This window comes from Buteo buteo, chromosome 5 (assembly GCF_964188355.1).
Source record: "Buteo buteo chromosome 5, bButBut1.hap1.1, whole genome shotgun sequence".
Classification (NCBI taxonomy): domain Eukaryota; kingdom Metazoa; phylum Chordata; class Aves; order Accipitriformes; family Accipitridae; genus Buteo; species Buteo buteo.
The window spans coordinates 13,969,115-13,988,160 of record NC_134175.1 but is presented as its reverse complement, the minus strand read 5'-3'; the positions used below and the strand labels follow the sequence as shown (position 1 = coordinate 13,988,160).

At 38.9% G+C, this 19,046-nt stretch overlaps 1 protein-coding gene across 1 annotated transcript in view; it reads right to left on the bottom strand.

Annotated features, from left to right (window-relative positions):
• Positions 1-6,272: 6,272 nt before the first annotated feature.
• Positions 6,273-19,046, bottom strand: part of BARD1 (BRCA1 associated RING domain 1) — a 44,835-nt gene continuing 32,061 nt past the window's right edge. Inside the window, exons 9-11 of the mRNA XM_075027913.1 lie at positions 18,751-18,843; positions 8,454-8,551; positions 6,273-7,755 (exon numbers count right to left, since the gene is read on the bottom strand). Coding sequence (XP_074884014.1) covers positions 7,426-7,755; positions 8,454-8,551; positions 18,751-18,843 — 521 coding nt within the window. The 3' untranslated portion in view covers positions 6,273-7,425. The remainder of the gene's footprint in view (positions 7,756-8,453; positions 8,552-18,750; positions 18,844-19,046) is intronic.

The following is a 19,046-nucleotide window of genomic DNA, read 5'->3' as shown; positions in this document are numbered from 1 at the left end:
CATCTGATCACTTACTCCTTTATGCGTGAATTTGGGGGCTTCCATTTCAAAGCCTGGAGCTCCATTTTGCATTCACAATCTGTCTTTGCAGTCTAAATCCAGTTTAAAGTACCTGAGTGCAGGTGCTCAAAACCAAGTGAAAATGTATGGCTATCTCCAAACCCGGTCCCTCCAGCTAGCTGACTACAGCTGAGGTTACTGTGTGTATCCCTTTTCCACCCAGATACTGTTAGTACCTACCTACTTCCCGGCACGCTAATAAGGCTTCATGCTGAAACACATGGGCCCCATAAGGAGGAAATAAAAGCAAGGTTATGGGATTTTCCTTGGATTTGACAAATGTAGGTGGAATGCAACAGGAACAAATCAATCCCAGCCCCTTTTCTCCCCCTACTTTCTCTGCCTGTTGATGAGAGCATCCTCAGCATCCGCAGAGATTAGGAAAAGCTTGCCTTGCCAGCGGGACCAGTTGTGTCCTGTGCTGCTAGCCCAGGGTGCAGGGTAGGCTATGTGTCCAAGCACCCATCCAGCTCTGTGGGCAAGCCTGGTGTCCTGCGATGGCTGGGAGAGCAAGTCTGTAGCTCACAAGACCTGAGCTAGCTAGGGACACCCCACTGCTAAGCCACAGATGTATGCTGCTGCAGAGATTACAGAAACTTCAAATTTGGTGTAAGGAGCTTCTCCATCTCTCATTATTGAGTCAAGGTCCATCTCATCACGCAGTTTTTCTGAAACCAGAAGCCAATAGTCCATGGAAACTCTTGAAAGAGTCTACAAAAAGACATCACCAGAAAAAAACAAATGCTTATTCCAGGCTGTTCCCGGATGATTTTACCACACCTTGTTCAACAGGTTCACAGCAGGCAAAGAACCAGAGACCAGAAAACTTGTACTGTGAGTGAATTGAGCTGGGGAGAACATCTGCCTCCAATTTTTCAGTTAAACAAAACTGTGACTTTTAATTTAATGAAAACCTTCTGCTTACAACCACAGATAAAATTATTCAAGCTTGGCTGAGTTTAAAACCAGAACCTGGCACCTCTTCAGAAGCACGTTAGAGAGCTTAGGGTAGAAACTCTTCCCATTTTGACACACGCAGCTGCTGGGACTCAACTGCTGAGAGCAGGAATGAAGCATTGCATCAGCTCCAGAAGCATAGCACATGGAGGTCATGGGCAATATTTACATTAATACCAATATTGTTTGTGTGGGAGCTTTAAAAACTATGCATGCCACTAAGAGTAGCTGTTTTGAATCCAGGTTACATTGGCCACGCAGGTGACCTGACTCTATACAGTCAACCAGAGGGCACGTGAACAAGTTCAACCAGGAGTGCAGCCTGGCTCTTTTGCCCGCGGACACAGCCGGGCAGAGCATATGGGCATTACATTGCTGCACAGCATAAAATAAACACAGGGGAAGAAAAAGATCCAGCACTGAGGACTTATTGAATTAAGCATTATTGTGGCTAATGCAATCAATAGAGCATTGATTGCATTATCCATGTTAATATTTAATTCAATTAAAAGGCCCCCAATATCGTCTTTTTTTTTTTAAATGTTTCTTCAGATTTTTTATGCTGCATAAAAAAAAGTTAAATTTTGCTAGAGACCATGAATTCCAGCTGGACCTGAACTATAGGTGATCTGGGTTTCCCCTGGCACCAGCTGTTCAAAGCTAACCCTTCCAGCAGAGCAGGAGAGAACCATTTCCCTGGTCAGGCTGCCACTATCACCCAGTACAAACCCCACAGAGAAACTGGGATGCTCCCTCAGAGGAACGTGGAGTGCACGAGCGTGTGCAGCAATTGGAAAACTTCACTTTGGGAGCCTTCGTATCACAACTGAGCCCCAGCTGATCACTGCTAAAAGACGCAGCCTTACACCTGCTCCCCCCACCAAATACTTTTTTGACTCCTCTGAGAACTAGTAGTTTGCTAAACTAGCAGGAAACTAACCCAGCCCCACACTAGCTGAAGAAATAAGTAAATTCTTATCAGTTCACCAAGCTGAGCAAGACAGCCAGCTTAGCTGCTGCTTCACATCCCATTTTTAAATATGTATTTTAACCCTATTCTCACTGTGTATCCGTTTAGCTTATGGACTTGTGAAGGTAACTGCTGCTCATTCTTGCACAGCCCTCCTCATAGCACAGCACTGCTCTTCAGCATGCTCACTGTAACTTAACTGCATAGACATAGCCCAAAAGCAAACCGAGACCTGAGAAAGGGCTGCTGTGGTTTACAGCTGTGCCCATTAGGGAAGAAACCTTTCTGCTTCTTAAACACACTTGGACGTCCAGGGCAGATATTGTAACACAGCTAACCATGGCACTGCATGGTTAACTTCTCCCAGCTGTGGTGCACAACGCTTCCAACACCCACCGGAGCAAGACATCGCAACCCCTGCTGCATAACGAAACCACGGGTACCAGCCATCCTGTTGCCTGTCACTGCCTCAGCATCTCCACTCTGTGAACGACAGCAGTGTCTCAAACACGCAGCGGGAGCTGATGGTTCTCTGCTACTTCATCAGACCAGACCTCCTGCCAGGAATTAAATTGAAGCACAGAAAATGCATCTTCTCCATAGAAAAAAAAAAAAAAAAAGGAAGGTGGGAACCTTCCTCCCGTTCCCCCATCTGATTACATACAAAATGTTCTTCTGCTTTTAAGGGCAATTTAACACTAATTAAACTACCGTTAATTTAAATGAAACAAGTCTGAAAAGATAGAACGTACTGCACTGCTATTAAAAACAGCTGAATCTTCATTTGTTCCATCGAGAACTACTGCCCATTTCTTAGGCAATACTATCTGGCTGTCCAAAGACCTCTTTCTGTAGTTTTTAAGCTGATATTTAAGCCTACTATGTTGGCTTTTACAACACAGTGCAGTCTGGTTTGCTATCAGAGAGAAAGATTCAAACCTTTCCATCAAACTGCTTTTTCTTGCAAAGCATGGGAGAAAGTCAGAAAAAGGACATGGGGCCAAAGTAATTAATACCAATTAATTTGACATCAAGTGCACCCCATTTCCAAGAGCAAAAACAGGTGATCCTCCAGCACTGGAGTACAAAATAGTTTAGGGAGGAAAAAAGAAAAGCTTTCATCTACCATGTTTCATCTCAGCAAGATCCCAGGATGCTGCTATCCAGACTCTGCTGGCAGTTCAGTCGATCCAGAAGATGGGCCAGAACAGACGCTCCTGCCCAGCAGCTCCATTGGCACTGCAGCACTGGCAGTTATAAACCAATTTTTCCCCTTCCCTCTATCACCCTGACAGGAAAGCTAGCCCACATGAATCAGAAGCAGCACAGAAAGCACAGGCAGGGGGACCAGATGATCCTGACATTTACAGGATTTCCCCAAATAATACGCACCAACGTGTAATTTTACAACAGTCCATGGCTTCCACACAGATATCTTTGTCCTGAGCAGAATATCTGTGAGAGTTTCATTAGCCAAAGTGCTGATCTCCTGGAAGACTGCAGCATAAAATAACTGCTCCAGATTAAGTTCAGTCTTAAATAAGACTCTGGACCTAGGCAGGGAATGCATCCAGCTTCAATTCCCTACCTAGAATTACTCCCTTCCTTGAATAATTGCTCTTCAATCACTCTCGCTCCTTCTGTGAGCCTTGCCCAGGCTGATGACAGATAACTTTGTGTTGGGTCCCACATAGCTACTCAGGTCCAACCTCAGCTGAGATGCTTGTGATTGAGCAGAAAAGAGGGGCTTTAGTTCAAGCCTAACGAAGGCTGCGTAGAAGCCAGTTGGGTGAAACATTTGCCAACATCTTTTGTTATTAGAGCAATGCAAGCCTTTGGACCCTCCCATGCTTGTTATTCATTTGGAAGAGGACTGCGAGACAACAGACCTCGAACATCTCCCAGGCATGCCCACTCTAATTCAAAAGCAGAAAGCAGCTACCACTGTTTGGTACTACTACTTTGCTGGTTGTTTCCCTGAAACACTTGCAGAAATAATGCAACATCCAGTTCTCCTGGACTGCTCTAATAAGCTCTTTTATGGGCCACTCGCTTCTACCTCAGGAAAGTCACTTCTGAGTAGCTCAAATAACAAATGAATCCTCAGTGTTCAGCAACAGAGAACAGATTTTATTTCACAGCCAGAGGAACAAAGACCAGAGAGAACTATTGGTATTTTAGGGATAAAAAAAAACAAACTTATGAGATCTTTGAAAACAAGTAACCAAACAGAGGTGGAAACAGCCTAAAGTATGAGCTATTCTATGACAATATTCCCTGGGATCTACCCAGGACACTGATGCAAGGAAGCAACCTCCATTCTCTCAAGTATCTTTCACTTCAGTACGGACACACACACACAAAACAAACCCCCCAAACCCACATAAAAACAAACTGGCCAGGCTTCATATATCCTCCCTTAGACCACAGGCTACAGCCATTCAAAAAGATTATACAGTATTAAAAATATTATCAACTATTCGTGATGTTAAGCTGATGTCACTGAACCCCAGACATTGCTACTGAAGGTGTTATAAGGTGCCCCAGATGAACTAATTCATAATGAGATAAACAGATAAATTTCAAGGGAAGCTGCCTGAAAATCACTAGCCTGAACGTCACAGCATTTTTGAGGTATAAATACAAGCTTAATAAAAACACCTATAATTCAGAATGCAAGTCTTGGACTTCCACCTCTTCAAATGCCCCAATCATCAATGCACATTAAGTACATGCACTTCAGCAGAATACCAATATAAATTCATGTTATAGCTAAAGTTCTTTACTAACCTTTAACAGATTTTCTTCGATGAACTCACCTACTCCCTGCTTCGGACTATGCCAAAACATACAGCACCCAAACCAGGCTATGGCTGTCAGTGCCACAAGTCTACTCACGCTGCTTGAAATATCTCTTCTATTTTGAGCCTGTCTCCTATGAGCTTCCTTTAACGCACCCTTAGCTTTAGACTAGAAGAGACAGTGAGAAATGATCCCTACACACCCTTTACCACATGCCTCATGATTTTATAACTTTGCTTTCATGAGCCAAAATCCATCCAATGGATTAAGGGACTTGATTTATCCTTACTACAAGACTTTTTTTGGACATGTTTTATCAAGGGCTATCCCTCTGCTTTTAATGATTTGCAAGAGTGAATTAAGCAGGGTCTATGTCACTGACTTCTGTCTTTTGTGTACTTACCTATTGCTTGAGTAGTGTTCAACACTTGCTGCAATTCTGGCAGCAAAGTCTCCTTACTGCAGTTCTGTGAGGCTCTTTAAGTGCGTAAGTCTACATACGTTGATCACATTCAAACTCTGAATTCCTGAAGAGACCTGAAGGAGAAGGCCCAGAGTTAATCTTGAGTACACTTCAGTGAGAAGGGTAAGGATCACTCCTCAGTATGATATGGAGGATATGATTTGATAGTAACTGCTTGAAAACATGACTTGATTCAAAGGAACAAGACCTTAGGAAGAATTCAGAGTGTGGCTTAAAAAAAAAAAGAAAAAAAAAAAAAAGGCAATTTTCTAACAGTTTCTTTTCAGCTACCAAGCAACAAAGGCTCTTAAAATCTGTAAATCTGCTGCCTCTACTTTAAGATGTAGAACCGGATTACAGATGGGCCAGATTTCTTCCTGGTACACAGCAGAAAAGCTCCATTCTTAAGAATTTTGCAGAGATTCACTGTTACTTTTGCAAAGAATACCACATTAGGTATATTGATGTGCTATGAAACGCCAAGTTAAAATGTGGTACAATTGTTAAAATAAATGATGAAGTCCACACAGTATTGACTCAGTATCTTATTTGCTGCCAGTGTTTACCTGCACAAAAACCCAAAACACATTAATCCCATGGGTTGTTCCATTTATTAATGAGCCTTGCATTTTTGCTCACTCACACAAACGTGCAAGTACTTGAGAACTGCATTTAGTGAAGAACAATGATTCAGTCTAGCATAAGTGATAGATCAAGATACTCCAGCTACTGAAGTCTAGCAGATGTTATTGAAAACTATTCCTGTTATATCTGAAGTGTATAGCTGTAAGAGTTCTATAGAGCATACTGAAAATTGGCATAGGATCTCCAATGGCAATGGTTACAGAAAACACCTCTCACACTGAAGAGCTGCTTTTGCAGATGTATATGCTATCTTCACAGCTGTATCAAGTTCAAAAAAAAAGTACTTACATTTCCATTTACCTGTTGAGATACAGATGGGCTATGTACTTACTCTGCAGCGAAGCTCATGCAATAACATACTTCAAACTTACTGGCACTAAAAGTTTTATTATAAGCAATACAAAAGCAAAACACAAGAAACTGTTTTATCCCACAACCATCATTCTCATTGTATATTATGACACACCATTTTTAAATTATGAATTTACAAACTAAGGCAACACAAAAGATGCAAGACATTACATAAGAGCACAAAGTAAGGAAGTAAGATTCTGACAATAACTTATGATCAATTATGAGAAGCATTGTAACAAATATGAACGAATCAAATACTGCTCCAATGTAGCCTGCTAAGTTTAAGTACAATCGTGCAAAGTGAGGCATAATTCTTCAGTGATCGTTATTTTTTTTTCATTAAAATAACCATGATAGCAACCATCCATACTTACAGAAATATTTTTGATTATAATTTAATAAGGATCATGACACTTAAAAACCTTCAGAAAATAGAATCAAATTTGACTTACACATTTACAAGCAGGAAAGAGGACAGAAGTGAATAAAGCATTACTCTTGCTACAAATAAGGAATTTTAGACCAAGATTTTTAAAGATAGCATTTTAAAAATTGTCTGCTTTCAAGTGAATTCAGGCCATTAGTTCTACTCTAATTTTTACAAGGCTTATCCCATGCCAAGAATTTCCTGCAGAATTCAGCTGTAAGATGTTATAAGAAACATCATGTCATCTGGTAGAAGATATGTCTACACAGGCAAATGACTATGTTCGAATGCAAATTCCTTTTTTTAAAAAATACAAATTCTGGCCTGGCTGGGAAATCTAGACACATGCAGTAGAGCCTTGTCAATGAATATTAAACAGAAAAGAAATAGGGTCATGCTCTACCATATACAAAAGGCTGGTTTAAATCAAGAATGCAAAAGGTTTCATTTTGCAAAATCTTAATTATAAAATGTCAGTGATTAGTACAGTTAAGTTAAATGCAAAAATAAAGTATACTAAATAACCCAAGGCACATTTTTCAATGTAGTATATTTCTCTCTCTGCTCCATTGTAAATTCATTTATTCCAGCATATCAGTGATCTTAGTAACTCATTTAAATGGTCAAAGCTCTCCTGTATTCCTAAGTGCAAAACATAAATCATAGCTTCTGACCAGTGTTTACCAGAGTGTTCCAACTGCTCAAGATTCACCACATTTTCACAACTCACTCATGAGATGTTGCTATTCATTTTACAGGCAGGAGCTGAAATGACATCACACAGTCTATAAGCCAGCTGGAGGGGGCCATCCAGACTTTGCCCTGACGAATTTTCTCTGGCTTGAATTTAGAAGACACATCATAGATTACATATTGAGTGCAAAATCTCTGGTCAGAAGTAGATTCTGCATGGTATGCCACTGTGTTGATTGTCTGCGTCACATCACTGTCTGGTTTTGGCTGCCTAACCAGAATTTGTCCTCCTGCTGCTTTGACCAGCTCCACAAGATCACTCTTCTGGTGATGGTTGAAAGATCCCAAAAAATAGAAGTAGCATCCATCAAACAACTTAGGCAGCTAAGTGGAAAGAAAAAAACAAGTTTAAATACAGGACTTCACAACTGAGCACACAGGAAAAAAGCAGAAAGGAACAATCAGTGTCTACAAAAAAAAAAAATTAAAATAGCCAATGCTGGAAGCTAGAACAGTAACTTAACACGTAAGGTCCTCCGTACAAGTATGCAATCAAGAAAAGCTTGCTTACGTGGTAAATCCTTGCTTATGTTTAAATATTTTCCAGCACAACAAGGTTTGAACTATGAGCTAGGAATATTTACAGCTACTGTTACAATACATTTAATGAATTTCTCCAATGTAATCCAGAAAGTAACTAGAAATTAAGCCAGTTAAATATAAAAGTGGCCCTATATGGAAACAAGAAGTAATAAAAACATTTTTCTCTCAACTCTCAGATAATTTCAACAAGGTTCTAAAGCTGAGCAGAGAAGGTCAAAGCAGCATCACTTCCTGTCCCATACAGCTTCTTCCATGGATGTAATACAGCATTCCCTCTGACAAGGTTATAGCAACATATCCACTAATAGAGAAAAATGACAGCTTTATGGGTGTTCACAGTTCTTTCAATCACCTTGCACATAATCAAATTTCTGTACAAGACCACATTAAAATTTTACATCTACTGCACATGTGGCAAAGGGCAAAAGTGTATGAACCAAAGGTCATTAAGATAATCTGTCTCAAGCAATAAAACCCACCAGCTGTTCTCTGTTGAGCCGGCCTCTTTGTGGGCCACCTTGGATTTCATACTTCTCTTCTTGTTCTCGTACTGTGGTTTGTAGACAGGCTCGTACCCCTACAAAAACCGCAATAAGGAAGGCAAAGATTAGAGATCCCATGTTTTAACAGAGGCTTGCATGTCATTTTAGGGACTAAAGAGTTGCACTAAAATAAAAGGATTACCCACAATGCAAAACATAGCATCAAGGCTTGTGTGCTTCAGCAATTTGCTTTTAAACTTGAAAAAATTTACAACAGTGGTTGAAGATGCAAGTTAGATGGAAAGAAGCAGTATCACACTAAAATCAGTGCTGTAAACACTAGGAATTATTAGCTTTTCCTCTTATCCACTAAAGGTCAACCACTTAATGTCAAATGTCAAATTGCTGATCATTTGGAAGCTTAAAGCCAGCATGTAGAACCAACTCCACAGTTATGAAATGGAAGCAATTGCCTGATAAAGAGCAATTACAAAGCAAGCACAAAGCTGTTTCTGAACAGCTATGGCCTCAAATAACAAATCAGAAGGGATTTCAAGGTCTCCAAGATCAGCACAAACTGAAGATTTATGCTAGGGTTTAAGAGTGGCATTCATTTTTGTTACCACTGCTGCATAATGAGATTGTCTTTTAGAGTCAACGTGTTTTTACCTTGTTTTAAGGCTAGTTGTTTTTTCCAATACAGAATGCGCTGATGCTAATGTATCACTAACATTAGTTAAATGTACTACCTGACCTCACTTTGGAAAGAGAAATTGCTGTGGTCACCCATTCAAAGATGGAACATTTTGCCTGCACATACATTGCACTCATTAACAAAAATTACCCAAGAAAGTTAGCAAAGCTGACTTTGAAAACTGTTCCATGAGGATTTACAATGTTGTCGAAGTTGTAACTTTTAAAGTAGTACCACACTCCTTGCACAGCATTTCTTATTCAGGCAACTTATTTCCACTGTGCAGATACAAAACCCATGGTATCTAAAAAAATACAAACTGAACAAAATCAGAAGTAAAATATAGGGGGTTGATCCTAAAAAGGAAGAAAGCCCAAGACTACGAAGAGAAGTATCACTGACAAAGGTACTCAGATACCATGGCAATAAGTAGCCAATAGATAGGAATATCTAATCTGGAGAGATCTTGAAAGCCCCCTGTCAGTAATTTACTAGCAGTTCATACACACTCACAAAATGCAATGGGAATTCATATTTTAGTTACTAGAAGTCCTCCAATATACTTACATCAAAAAAGATAAATGGATACAGAAAACCACAACTGGCTGAATACTATGGCAAATATCTCCCTCCGTGTACAAGTATCAGATTGATTATTTGCACTTGTTCATTCCTTCAAAGAAAATTAACATGAACTAGAAGGGCAACCTAGTCATGTATTTTCCAGAAAAGCAACTTACGTATTCATTATTGATAACAGCAATGAATACTGATAACTTATTTTCAAAGTACTCATAACTCAAAAATAAATCTAAAAGTTATTTCAGTTGTTTTTTAAATTTTTTTATCATCACAACTCAACAAGACTTCCTGTGTCAATTTGCCTCTTACATAGCTATTCTTTCCTTCCAAGAAAATACAGATGTTAATGGGTGCCACTTACAATAAAGGAAAAACTGTCTCATGTAGTCTTAAGAAGAGAACTGTCCATTCATTAAGAGCATGTTTTATTTCAGTCTACTATCAAAAGCTCAATTTCAATGACTTTCACTACAGACGTGAGGTTTTTATACATCACAAATTGAGCATCCAGTGCCAGCATCAATAAGTGAAGCAAATGTGATAACAAAAGTAATAAAAGGTTGAATGAATACAAAAGACTACAATGTGTTTCTGTACTGCTACTTGCCTGAAAAAAAATGAAGTCACGAAAGTGACTAATGTTAGTGGAATGTCTGTTAGAAAATGCAAAATAGGTTACGTCCGTTTTGCATACATATATCTGTCCATTTCACACTGCCAAGTCCTCCAAGGAATCTGTACACCTCAGAGTTCCTTGTCACACATAATGACAATCCTCCAAGAGAGCAAGAAGAAAGACTCATCTACATGTGTCCTCTTTTCATTGTATCTATAAGAACCACAAAATAAACATTTGTTTCCTTGAAAAACTGGAAATATGCAAACAGACCATTTGTTTAGCCAGTGTCTGCATGATCAGCATTAAACTTTTCTGAGCCAGCTAGAATCAGAACAGATCTGTGTCTTAACAGATTTGTGACACAAAAGCTATGTATTACAGATAAGATAAAAAGCCATGAACATATAAGTTCTCAGTGACCAGGTGCTTAATGAAAATACGTTAAGCAGCAACACTGTTAGGCCTACACACACGCAACACCCCCTTTGTGGAGCAACAGACTCCACGTTTTTTGGTGATGGAAAAATAGTACATTTTCAGTTCCCGAACATATTTTTCGTGCAACATGTAGAAGCAGAACTTGCTCTGACTCACGGGTCTTGTCATATTTGATAGATAAGAACAAATGCTTTTTGGAACCATTGTGCTCAGGGACATTTCAAGCAGTCACATCAAACACTTTGTCTACATGCAGGTAGCAAAAGAATAAAGAAAGTCATTGGGATCCTCAAGCTCAGAAGAGGTGGTGCTTCAGGGCTCAACATAGTTCATGGCAATCTTACCATCAACACCACAACTCATCTGTAGTAAGAGCATCACTTGGAAAGAGACAAGACAACACAGACAGGGTAACAGTGAAAGGAGAGCCTTAGGCACAAGGAAATGAGGCAAACAGCATGTCATGTCTCATCAGAATCACAGTATAGCTATACAGTCAGAAAACTGATATAGTTAGCAACTGATGTTTGAGGAAGGTGCTTACAACCCTAAGGTGAACAGTCAAGGAATATCTACCCATGGAGGAAGGCTTCCTAACTAGAAAAAAGCTAAAATAATTTAAGCGATAGAGACCAGTATGTCCTTTAACTGCAGACTTTGTTCACACTGATTTCCTCCCCAAGTTGCTCATTTCTCTTCAGCAACTCCTGCATACTAGGAAGAGATTTTGTATTAAAGAATTAAAGGATTCACATACCATAATAAAAAAAAGAAATCAATGAAACAAAAAAGGGGAATATCCCCCTGTTCTCATATTTGACATAAAATGACAGAGGGCTCAAGCTGTGTTTCTACCTAATTCATTATGCATTTGTCTAAACAGAAGTTTCTTATTTGCCCATTATTTCCCTCCCTCTCCACACAAAACTTAGTGTTAAGTCACTTGCTTCTAGATCACTAATTCTGCATTACCATTTTCAGATGCAGTGACTCCAACTGGACATAATAGTCCAAGTGAGGTTCTCAAAGACAGCATAATCAGCTTTGGTTGCGTTACAGTATCATTTGGAAGCACCAGGCATGTACAAGACTTATCATTCTTCTAATAGATGGTACAACTACCACAAGATGACCTTGTGCTAAAACCCCTCAATTTCACAGTTAAGAGGAGGGATACAAACAGAAGATTAGAGCATACTGTAGGCCCTTCCAACTTTTTTTTTTTTTTTTTTTTTTTTTTTTTTTTTTTTTTTAGAGATGGGGATTTTATTTTGACAACTGAGTGCTAAACTTAGTTCACTCAGTAAAGCCCAGGTCTTTTTCTTGAGTAGGCGTTATTAATTTTAAAGCTGCTAACGTGTGTAAGTGGCTGGATACATGACAGTTCCCTTTTAATAGTCTCTCCATCTGAGTGTCATCCTGATTAAGAGGACATATAAAAGGAAATAAAATTCCATACAGTACTCAAAGGTATATCACTCCACTACTTTTACAGGGACATTTCCAGAAGTTCTGTTGACCTTACAGCACTACTATTTAAGTCAGAGGTATAGCAGCCTTTGGCTTCAAACAGGAGCCATGTTAAATTGATTCCCAGAACTCCTGAGATTACAGACTCTCATTTGTTCAGCACTGTATTGAAAAGCCACCAGTGAGAACTTGATGCCAAGACACTGGTCAAATGAATGCACTAAAAAAAGGGAATTGCTATTATCCTAATTAAAAAGTGATCAGGACACCATCAATACTATGCCATCTCCCTTCTGAACCTGAGATGGACATCTTAAGTACTTATGCAAAAAAAATTTCAGAACAGGACTGAATTTCAGAAAAACAAAGCCATCTTTAAAGAAGCTGTCTGAAAATGGAGGGGAAAGTAAACTTACTTTTGAGAGGACACCTGTAATTTTAGGAGGGGGTAGAGATCACGGTTGCATTGTTTTCCTTCCCACATTCACAGTCTGCATTCTTTACAGGCAAGCCTGGCTAAAAATCTAGTCTATTCTGTTATAAAACAAAGTAAGACCATTCAACTTACTCAGCATCTCCACTAATCTTGATTTATTCCTTGATACTATTGCCAATAAGAGCTGTGGATGTTCTAGGTTTGAGACTGATCAAGTTTATTCACTTAACATGTTCTCTTCCCTAGAGAGAAGAGAGTGATTATTGCAACTACACTTTAATGGCCCTTTAGTTTAATAGCAGGAGTTGGATCAACTACCCACAAAAGGGTAAGACTTGTAACAAGGCAAGTAGCATTCTTCCATTTCACATGGACCAGAGCTGTTTTGCAATGGCCAGTTCAAGTGTGCAAGCACTCATTAATAAAGCTTGCCTGACGGAAGGCCATACTGGGGCAAGACTGCGTGTGCAGAGGGGTCATGCAAGGTTCTTCCCTAGAAATACAGAACATTAGAAGCTTAAAAGCCTCTTAAATAGCTGGTTTCACAGGTGCAACTTGTAGATATAAACCAAGATGATTTGCACCAAATTCAAGCAAAAACCAAGCCTGCATTAAGGTCCCTAGAAAATATTGCAGAAAAAGGTTTTAGCTTAATAGAACCGCAGTTTAGCTTGATGCCACCACATTTGGCAAGGAGAATACTGCTCTCCCCCCCCCCGCCATTAGCAAGATCAGTAAAACATCACTACTTACACGGATCCTTATTACCTCACTGAACAGCTGCCCCTACCTTTTCACCTTCCAGTATATAAGGAGCAAGCAGGTTAAAAGGGTGCCCACTCCAATGGTATTGTTAATTGACCTTTGATACAACTGTAGCTACTAGTACTGGAAATAAAGAAATCATTATTTGCAAAATTTAAGATCAGAGCCCTGTAATACTTATTCATGAAAGTCTTATTGGTTTATAATGAAACTAACTGCATCAGTAAAAACAATTTAAACAGGATGAAGTACAAAAAGAACGGGTTGCCAAGAACAAGTTGTAATCACCCACAGATACCCAGGGGTAGCTCTCAGTAACTCAATTAGCCTTAGTGGAGTTTTGTTGGATTTGCATTAATAAAGCAAAGAGCAGGGGTTAGTCCCAAAAATCTTAGAACAGCTAAAAGTAATTTAGAAATACATAATAGCAACAAAGAAGATAAAATACTACACATCCAAGATCTAGTAGAGATTGCAGCTGAAACTTCCTCAGCTCAGTCTGCACTGGGTTTTAAGACTTACATGCAGATTGAGTAAAGCTTGATGAGATTATTTTCCTAGAAAAGGAAGAAATCTGGACTGAGATAAAGCCTTAGGGGAATTTGGCATGGCTAGCTTCAGTTTGCTTTCATCAACAGCATTATTGGTCTCTGCTATAGCACAGCAAAGAATTTTTATACTGTCTCTTACATGCTTATAAAGTAACTTTAGAATCACAGATTTTCATGGAGCAAGGTAGAGATGTCATTTGGTGAGACAAGAGCAATCTGTTTTTCTAACACATGGAAACGACACAAGGTGCTGCAGAGACTAAAATGAATCTGCTTAAGAATGGTAGTTAACAAGTTAATCCAGGTGATATTTATTAAACATAATGGAGCAGATGCTGAGGAAGTCCTTAAACATCAATTCCCAGAAGCTAGGAGCACGTAATATAAAAATCATTACCTCACTTAAACACCCAAGTGTCCTGTCTTCTTTAAGAAACCACTTTGCAACAGCTGTTTTCTAGACTGATCAAAGTGACTGGAGGTAGCCATTCCTAAGGTGCAGAAGTCAGGTTAAATTCCACTGAGAGTGCTCATCCTCTGGATCCTGTCACATGCTTTTAAATGAATGAGGTAATATTTCCCATCCTTTTCCTTACAATGGGCTTCCTTAATGCAATGTTTTCTTCAAACCAAAACTGAATTACAGCAAAAAGACTCTCTAAATATGAAAAAATGAGTGTCTGGATGACACAGAACAAAGGGAGCAGTGGAAACACGGTTTCCTTTTCCTCTAGACCTTATTTCATATCGGCCCACTTCCTAGCTCTGCAGACAAAGGCAAACACCACATTTAAGACATTCTCACCCCCATTTTCTCCTCTGCAAACCCCAGCAGCTTCATGGTCTGAATTTGTGCTGACTTTGAAGCACAGCTGTTTCCCTCGTCCTTTCCAGAAGGTGCAGACACCGTAGGAGTGCAGAAGTTCAGACCCTGTGCATGTGAAACATTCCCCTCAGCTATACACCCAATATAACTAGAACATGCATATGCATATTAGAGATTTCTACCATCTCCCACAGAGCTGTGAGTCCTTTTGTAGAAGGAGGCAGTTGAAGTAAGTCTCCAACTGCAAAACAAGCGTGAAACTCCAGGGATCAAAAGTTTTGAGCTGTTTTAAGGAGGAAGGGCTTTGCCAATTATCAGCCTGTTATCTAAAAGATGTTTATGTACGGGAGAGAGACAGTCCAGCCTGAGAAGCAGTCAGCTCAAACAGCTTTGCACTTCCCTTGTCTAATAGTCTAAACAAGGATGGGCATATTGCTCCAAGAGATTCAGAAAGATGTTTTGGCCTTGAAATGTCAGTCATGCAATCCTCTAGCTCTTCCAGTCAACTCCCAGTTGTTCTGAGTCCTTACAGGAAAAGCAGGGGTTTTTTGCATTCTTTTAAACGATCAGAGCTGAATCATTGCTGCCGCTCCAGGAAAGCAAAACAAATGAAGGAATAAGCAATCAGATGCTTAAAATTCTGCCAGATACTTCACTGCAAAGACTGACACAAGCTTGTTTCAATGCATATCGTTACTGAGATCATTTTTCATCCCCTGCTTTAACAGATGACAATCAGTTTAAGAAAAAACAAGCTGAAAAGCTATTAAAGAATTCTACTGGTTTTAATTACACTATTCTATGCTCTACAAAAAGCATAGGGGAAATACAGTGATACTTGAATCTTTGTCTCAGCCTACTTGCAGAAGGATAATGATATGCTACTTTGTGCCCTATTACCATCCCAGAAATAATGAAGGCAATAAAATAATGAAACCAATGAAAGATATGGCCAAGGGCAAGGAGCACAGCGACAACAGTGTCAATTGAATTCTATGCTGCTTTGAAAGTGGATATATTGCTGATGATGTATTATATATGAAAAATACAGAACTGCAATGGGTAAGGTGAATTTTTTCTTCTGTGAAGATCTTGTATTGCACAGTGGTGACGTGCTTTCATCCTCATCTTCTACCTGAAGACAAAAGGGAACCCTGAAACTAAAGATATATATTTAAATCTTAGTGCTCTAATACTTAGAGGCCTTACATTTAGCTCAAACTCTGCTGGAAAATTCCACATTACCTCTCTACTGATACTAATGGATGCTATATCTATGTGTATAGACACACGTAAACAGAAGCACCATAGAATTATACAGGAGAAGGAAATCGCTTTTTATTAGAGAAACACAGCTTGAAAGCCTGCTATAATGGAAAAGTTAACATAAGAAATACACTCTTAAATGAAATACTTTTTTTTTGCAAGGATGCAATGTTTTTTTAAAAAGTGGTATAATTATGTGTAGTCTATAAATATAACTTTACAAATAACAGTCAAATGCAGCTTACTTTGTAGTAAGAAAAAAAAATTCAAATGCTCACTTATGCATAGTCAGCATTTCATTAAGTGCTACACTGAGCTTTGTTTTTTCATATATTTCAGTGAAGTTTTGAACATGAATTTACTTTAAGTCAGTGGTTTAGAACACTGAACTATAAGCAACTCCTTCAATTTATTTGCAGTGGCTTTGGCAGAAGTGAGCCAGAATATGCACACACTTTTGGAAGTTTATTTGCATCACATTTAAGGAAACTTATCCAAACAGAAGTCAAAAAGCCACGATAAAGACAGAAATTATGGAAAAGAAAACCAAAGACCTCTTTTTCCTAGACAAATGTTCCATCAGCAGGAGTCCCATTATTTGTTATAACAATCTTTAACTTGTAATGACTCTGAAGAAGACTAATAACAGACTGGTGGGAACAGATGGAGTGGTGCTGTTAATTATAGGCACTTAGCTGCATCAGACCCCATGAGTTATTACTAACATTTCCCACTAGGGAGGAGAATCATTTGCTTTTAAGTAGTATGTTGCTTACTAAGCTGGGAACGTTAGCAGTCAGGATTGTAACTAATCAGTACTAACAACATAAAATAAAACTCAGCTGCAAACAAAAAATATGAAAATATTTCCTGAATAACACCCACACTATCTTATTTATTTTTTTCTTTTCCAATCAGTTCTAAATATGAAAGTTCTTCCACAAAGTTTTAAACTCAGGTCTCACTACTTAAACCTCCCTACCACTCAGCTAAAGTTTTCTAAGCAGCTGATTAGCAATAAGATAAAATGAAAGAAAGGGAAACCACCCTAGCACATATGATAGAGGGTATGCAGACCTCCGGAACTGAGCGAAGCCAAGAAACCGCAAAGTGATTCACCACAGAAACTGATTATTCAGTCTTTAACAGGATATCATTCCAGAGCACCTGAATACACCCTTTCCAATTACACAACCCAAACATCGCCTCTAGGCCTTCTGAGTTTCCTGCTGCATTCCTACCTCCAAACAGGAAACCATCTCCCTTCCGCTTATCAACAAAGTGTCTGGAGGTTATTAAATCCATCTGCTTGCTTAAGCATAAACAGCATTTCTCCATGTTACATATTCAATAACAAGCTACTCCTATTTTTAAGAATCACAGAAAAAGACAACACAACGTTCTCCTTTTTCAAATGCTTATAAGGCCACGAACAGAAGCCACTGCAGGTGCTGCAGAAGACATTTCTGAGGGGATACTAATTCAACAGACCCTTTAGAAGAAGCAGGGAACAAGTCCATTGACTATCTGGAAGCCAAATGAACACTCTTTGAAAAAGAGTCCAATGTTCAAAGACTCTGATGATGTGCCTTATTTGAAAAACTACTATGCATCTTTTGAAGCTTTAAGCAGTGCCTTCATAAACATTAGTGACTGGAAAATTTAGACCGTTAAAGAATCCTTATATTCTGATGTTTAGTCACACAGTAGAAGACTAGAATGAAATTTGTCTGTGAGTTTTCCATGGATAATTAACTCACTTGTAGTGTACTTATTAGCTAAAAGAACTTAGCCATAAAGGTCAAGGGGAAGAAGATGGCTTTTACAACTACTGTGAAAGCAGATACTAAGAAATACATTAGAAACAATGAATAAAAAGCAGAATTTGGAGTGTAATTCCACAGAACATCTGTACAAAAAAGCATGTACTGTATAAAACCTAATTACAGATTGCATGAAAGATGACATGAAAACTACCTGCATGTTAAGGGGACACTATGCAAGTCATCTTTCCCTGGAGGTTACTATTTTAGTTGAAGAGTACTCCAGTCTGCAGGGCTGGCATATACAGAAATGGGTATCAAAAGTTACATATAGATTTGATCTGCCTGAGCCTATGATTGCATAAAGCAATTTTCTCAACAAGTAGAGAACTTTAGTGGAAAGTACAAACAGGGGTTTATGAACAGCTGACAGCCTAACTTCAGTTAGAAGTTATAACTTTCAACCGATCCCAGCTTACATGTAAATAGGCAACACCTTACCTTCCTACAGGCCTTGATCACATACCCCAAGCTAGCAAAAGTTTCCTATCAATTTCAATGGCAGCTGCTTATAAGAAATCTAAGATCTTAACACATTGCTTCCTCCTCTCCCAGGAGCAATGAACAAATTCACTCCTAACTGATACTCAGGGTGTGACCTACCCGATACATCTAATAATGAAATGCACACATTTGCCAAGGAAGGAGTAATTGTATTTAATTAAATCTCTTGTCATTCAGGAGGTTAAAAAACAAAACCCTCACACTTTATGTTCAGCTAGTATTGATATTAAGGCAGTTGTTGAAAAAGAAAGTTTTCTCTGGAATCCCATCTACAATTTCTGGTTAAAAAGCCCAAAGAATCCCATATATTTAATACTTACATTCAAACTTGAGGACCCAACATCCAGTCAGAACAGCCATCATGCATTTGACAGTACTTGGCATTGGAACATCAGGGATAACAAGGTGAGTTACTAGGAGAAAGATTACATCAGTAGAACTAAGAGCACATAAAAATCAGAACCATGCCTGGCTGTAAAGCAATCAATCACCATTTAAAGAATAAACAGACTATAATAATTTATCAACCACTTTTTCCAGCACAAGTATGTGATTTTTTTGAGACTAAGATACGAGTAAGTAGAAGCACTATTAGAAATTTTGTGGGTTTGAACAT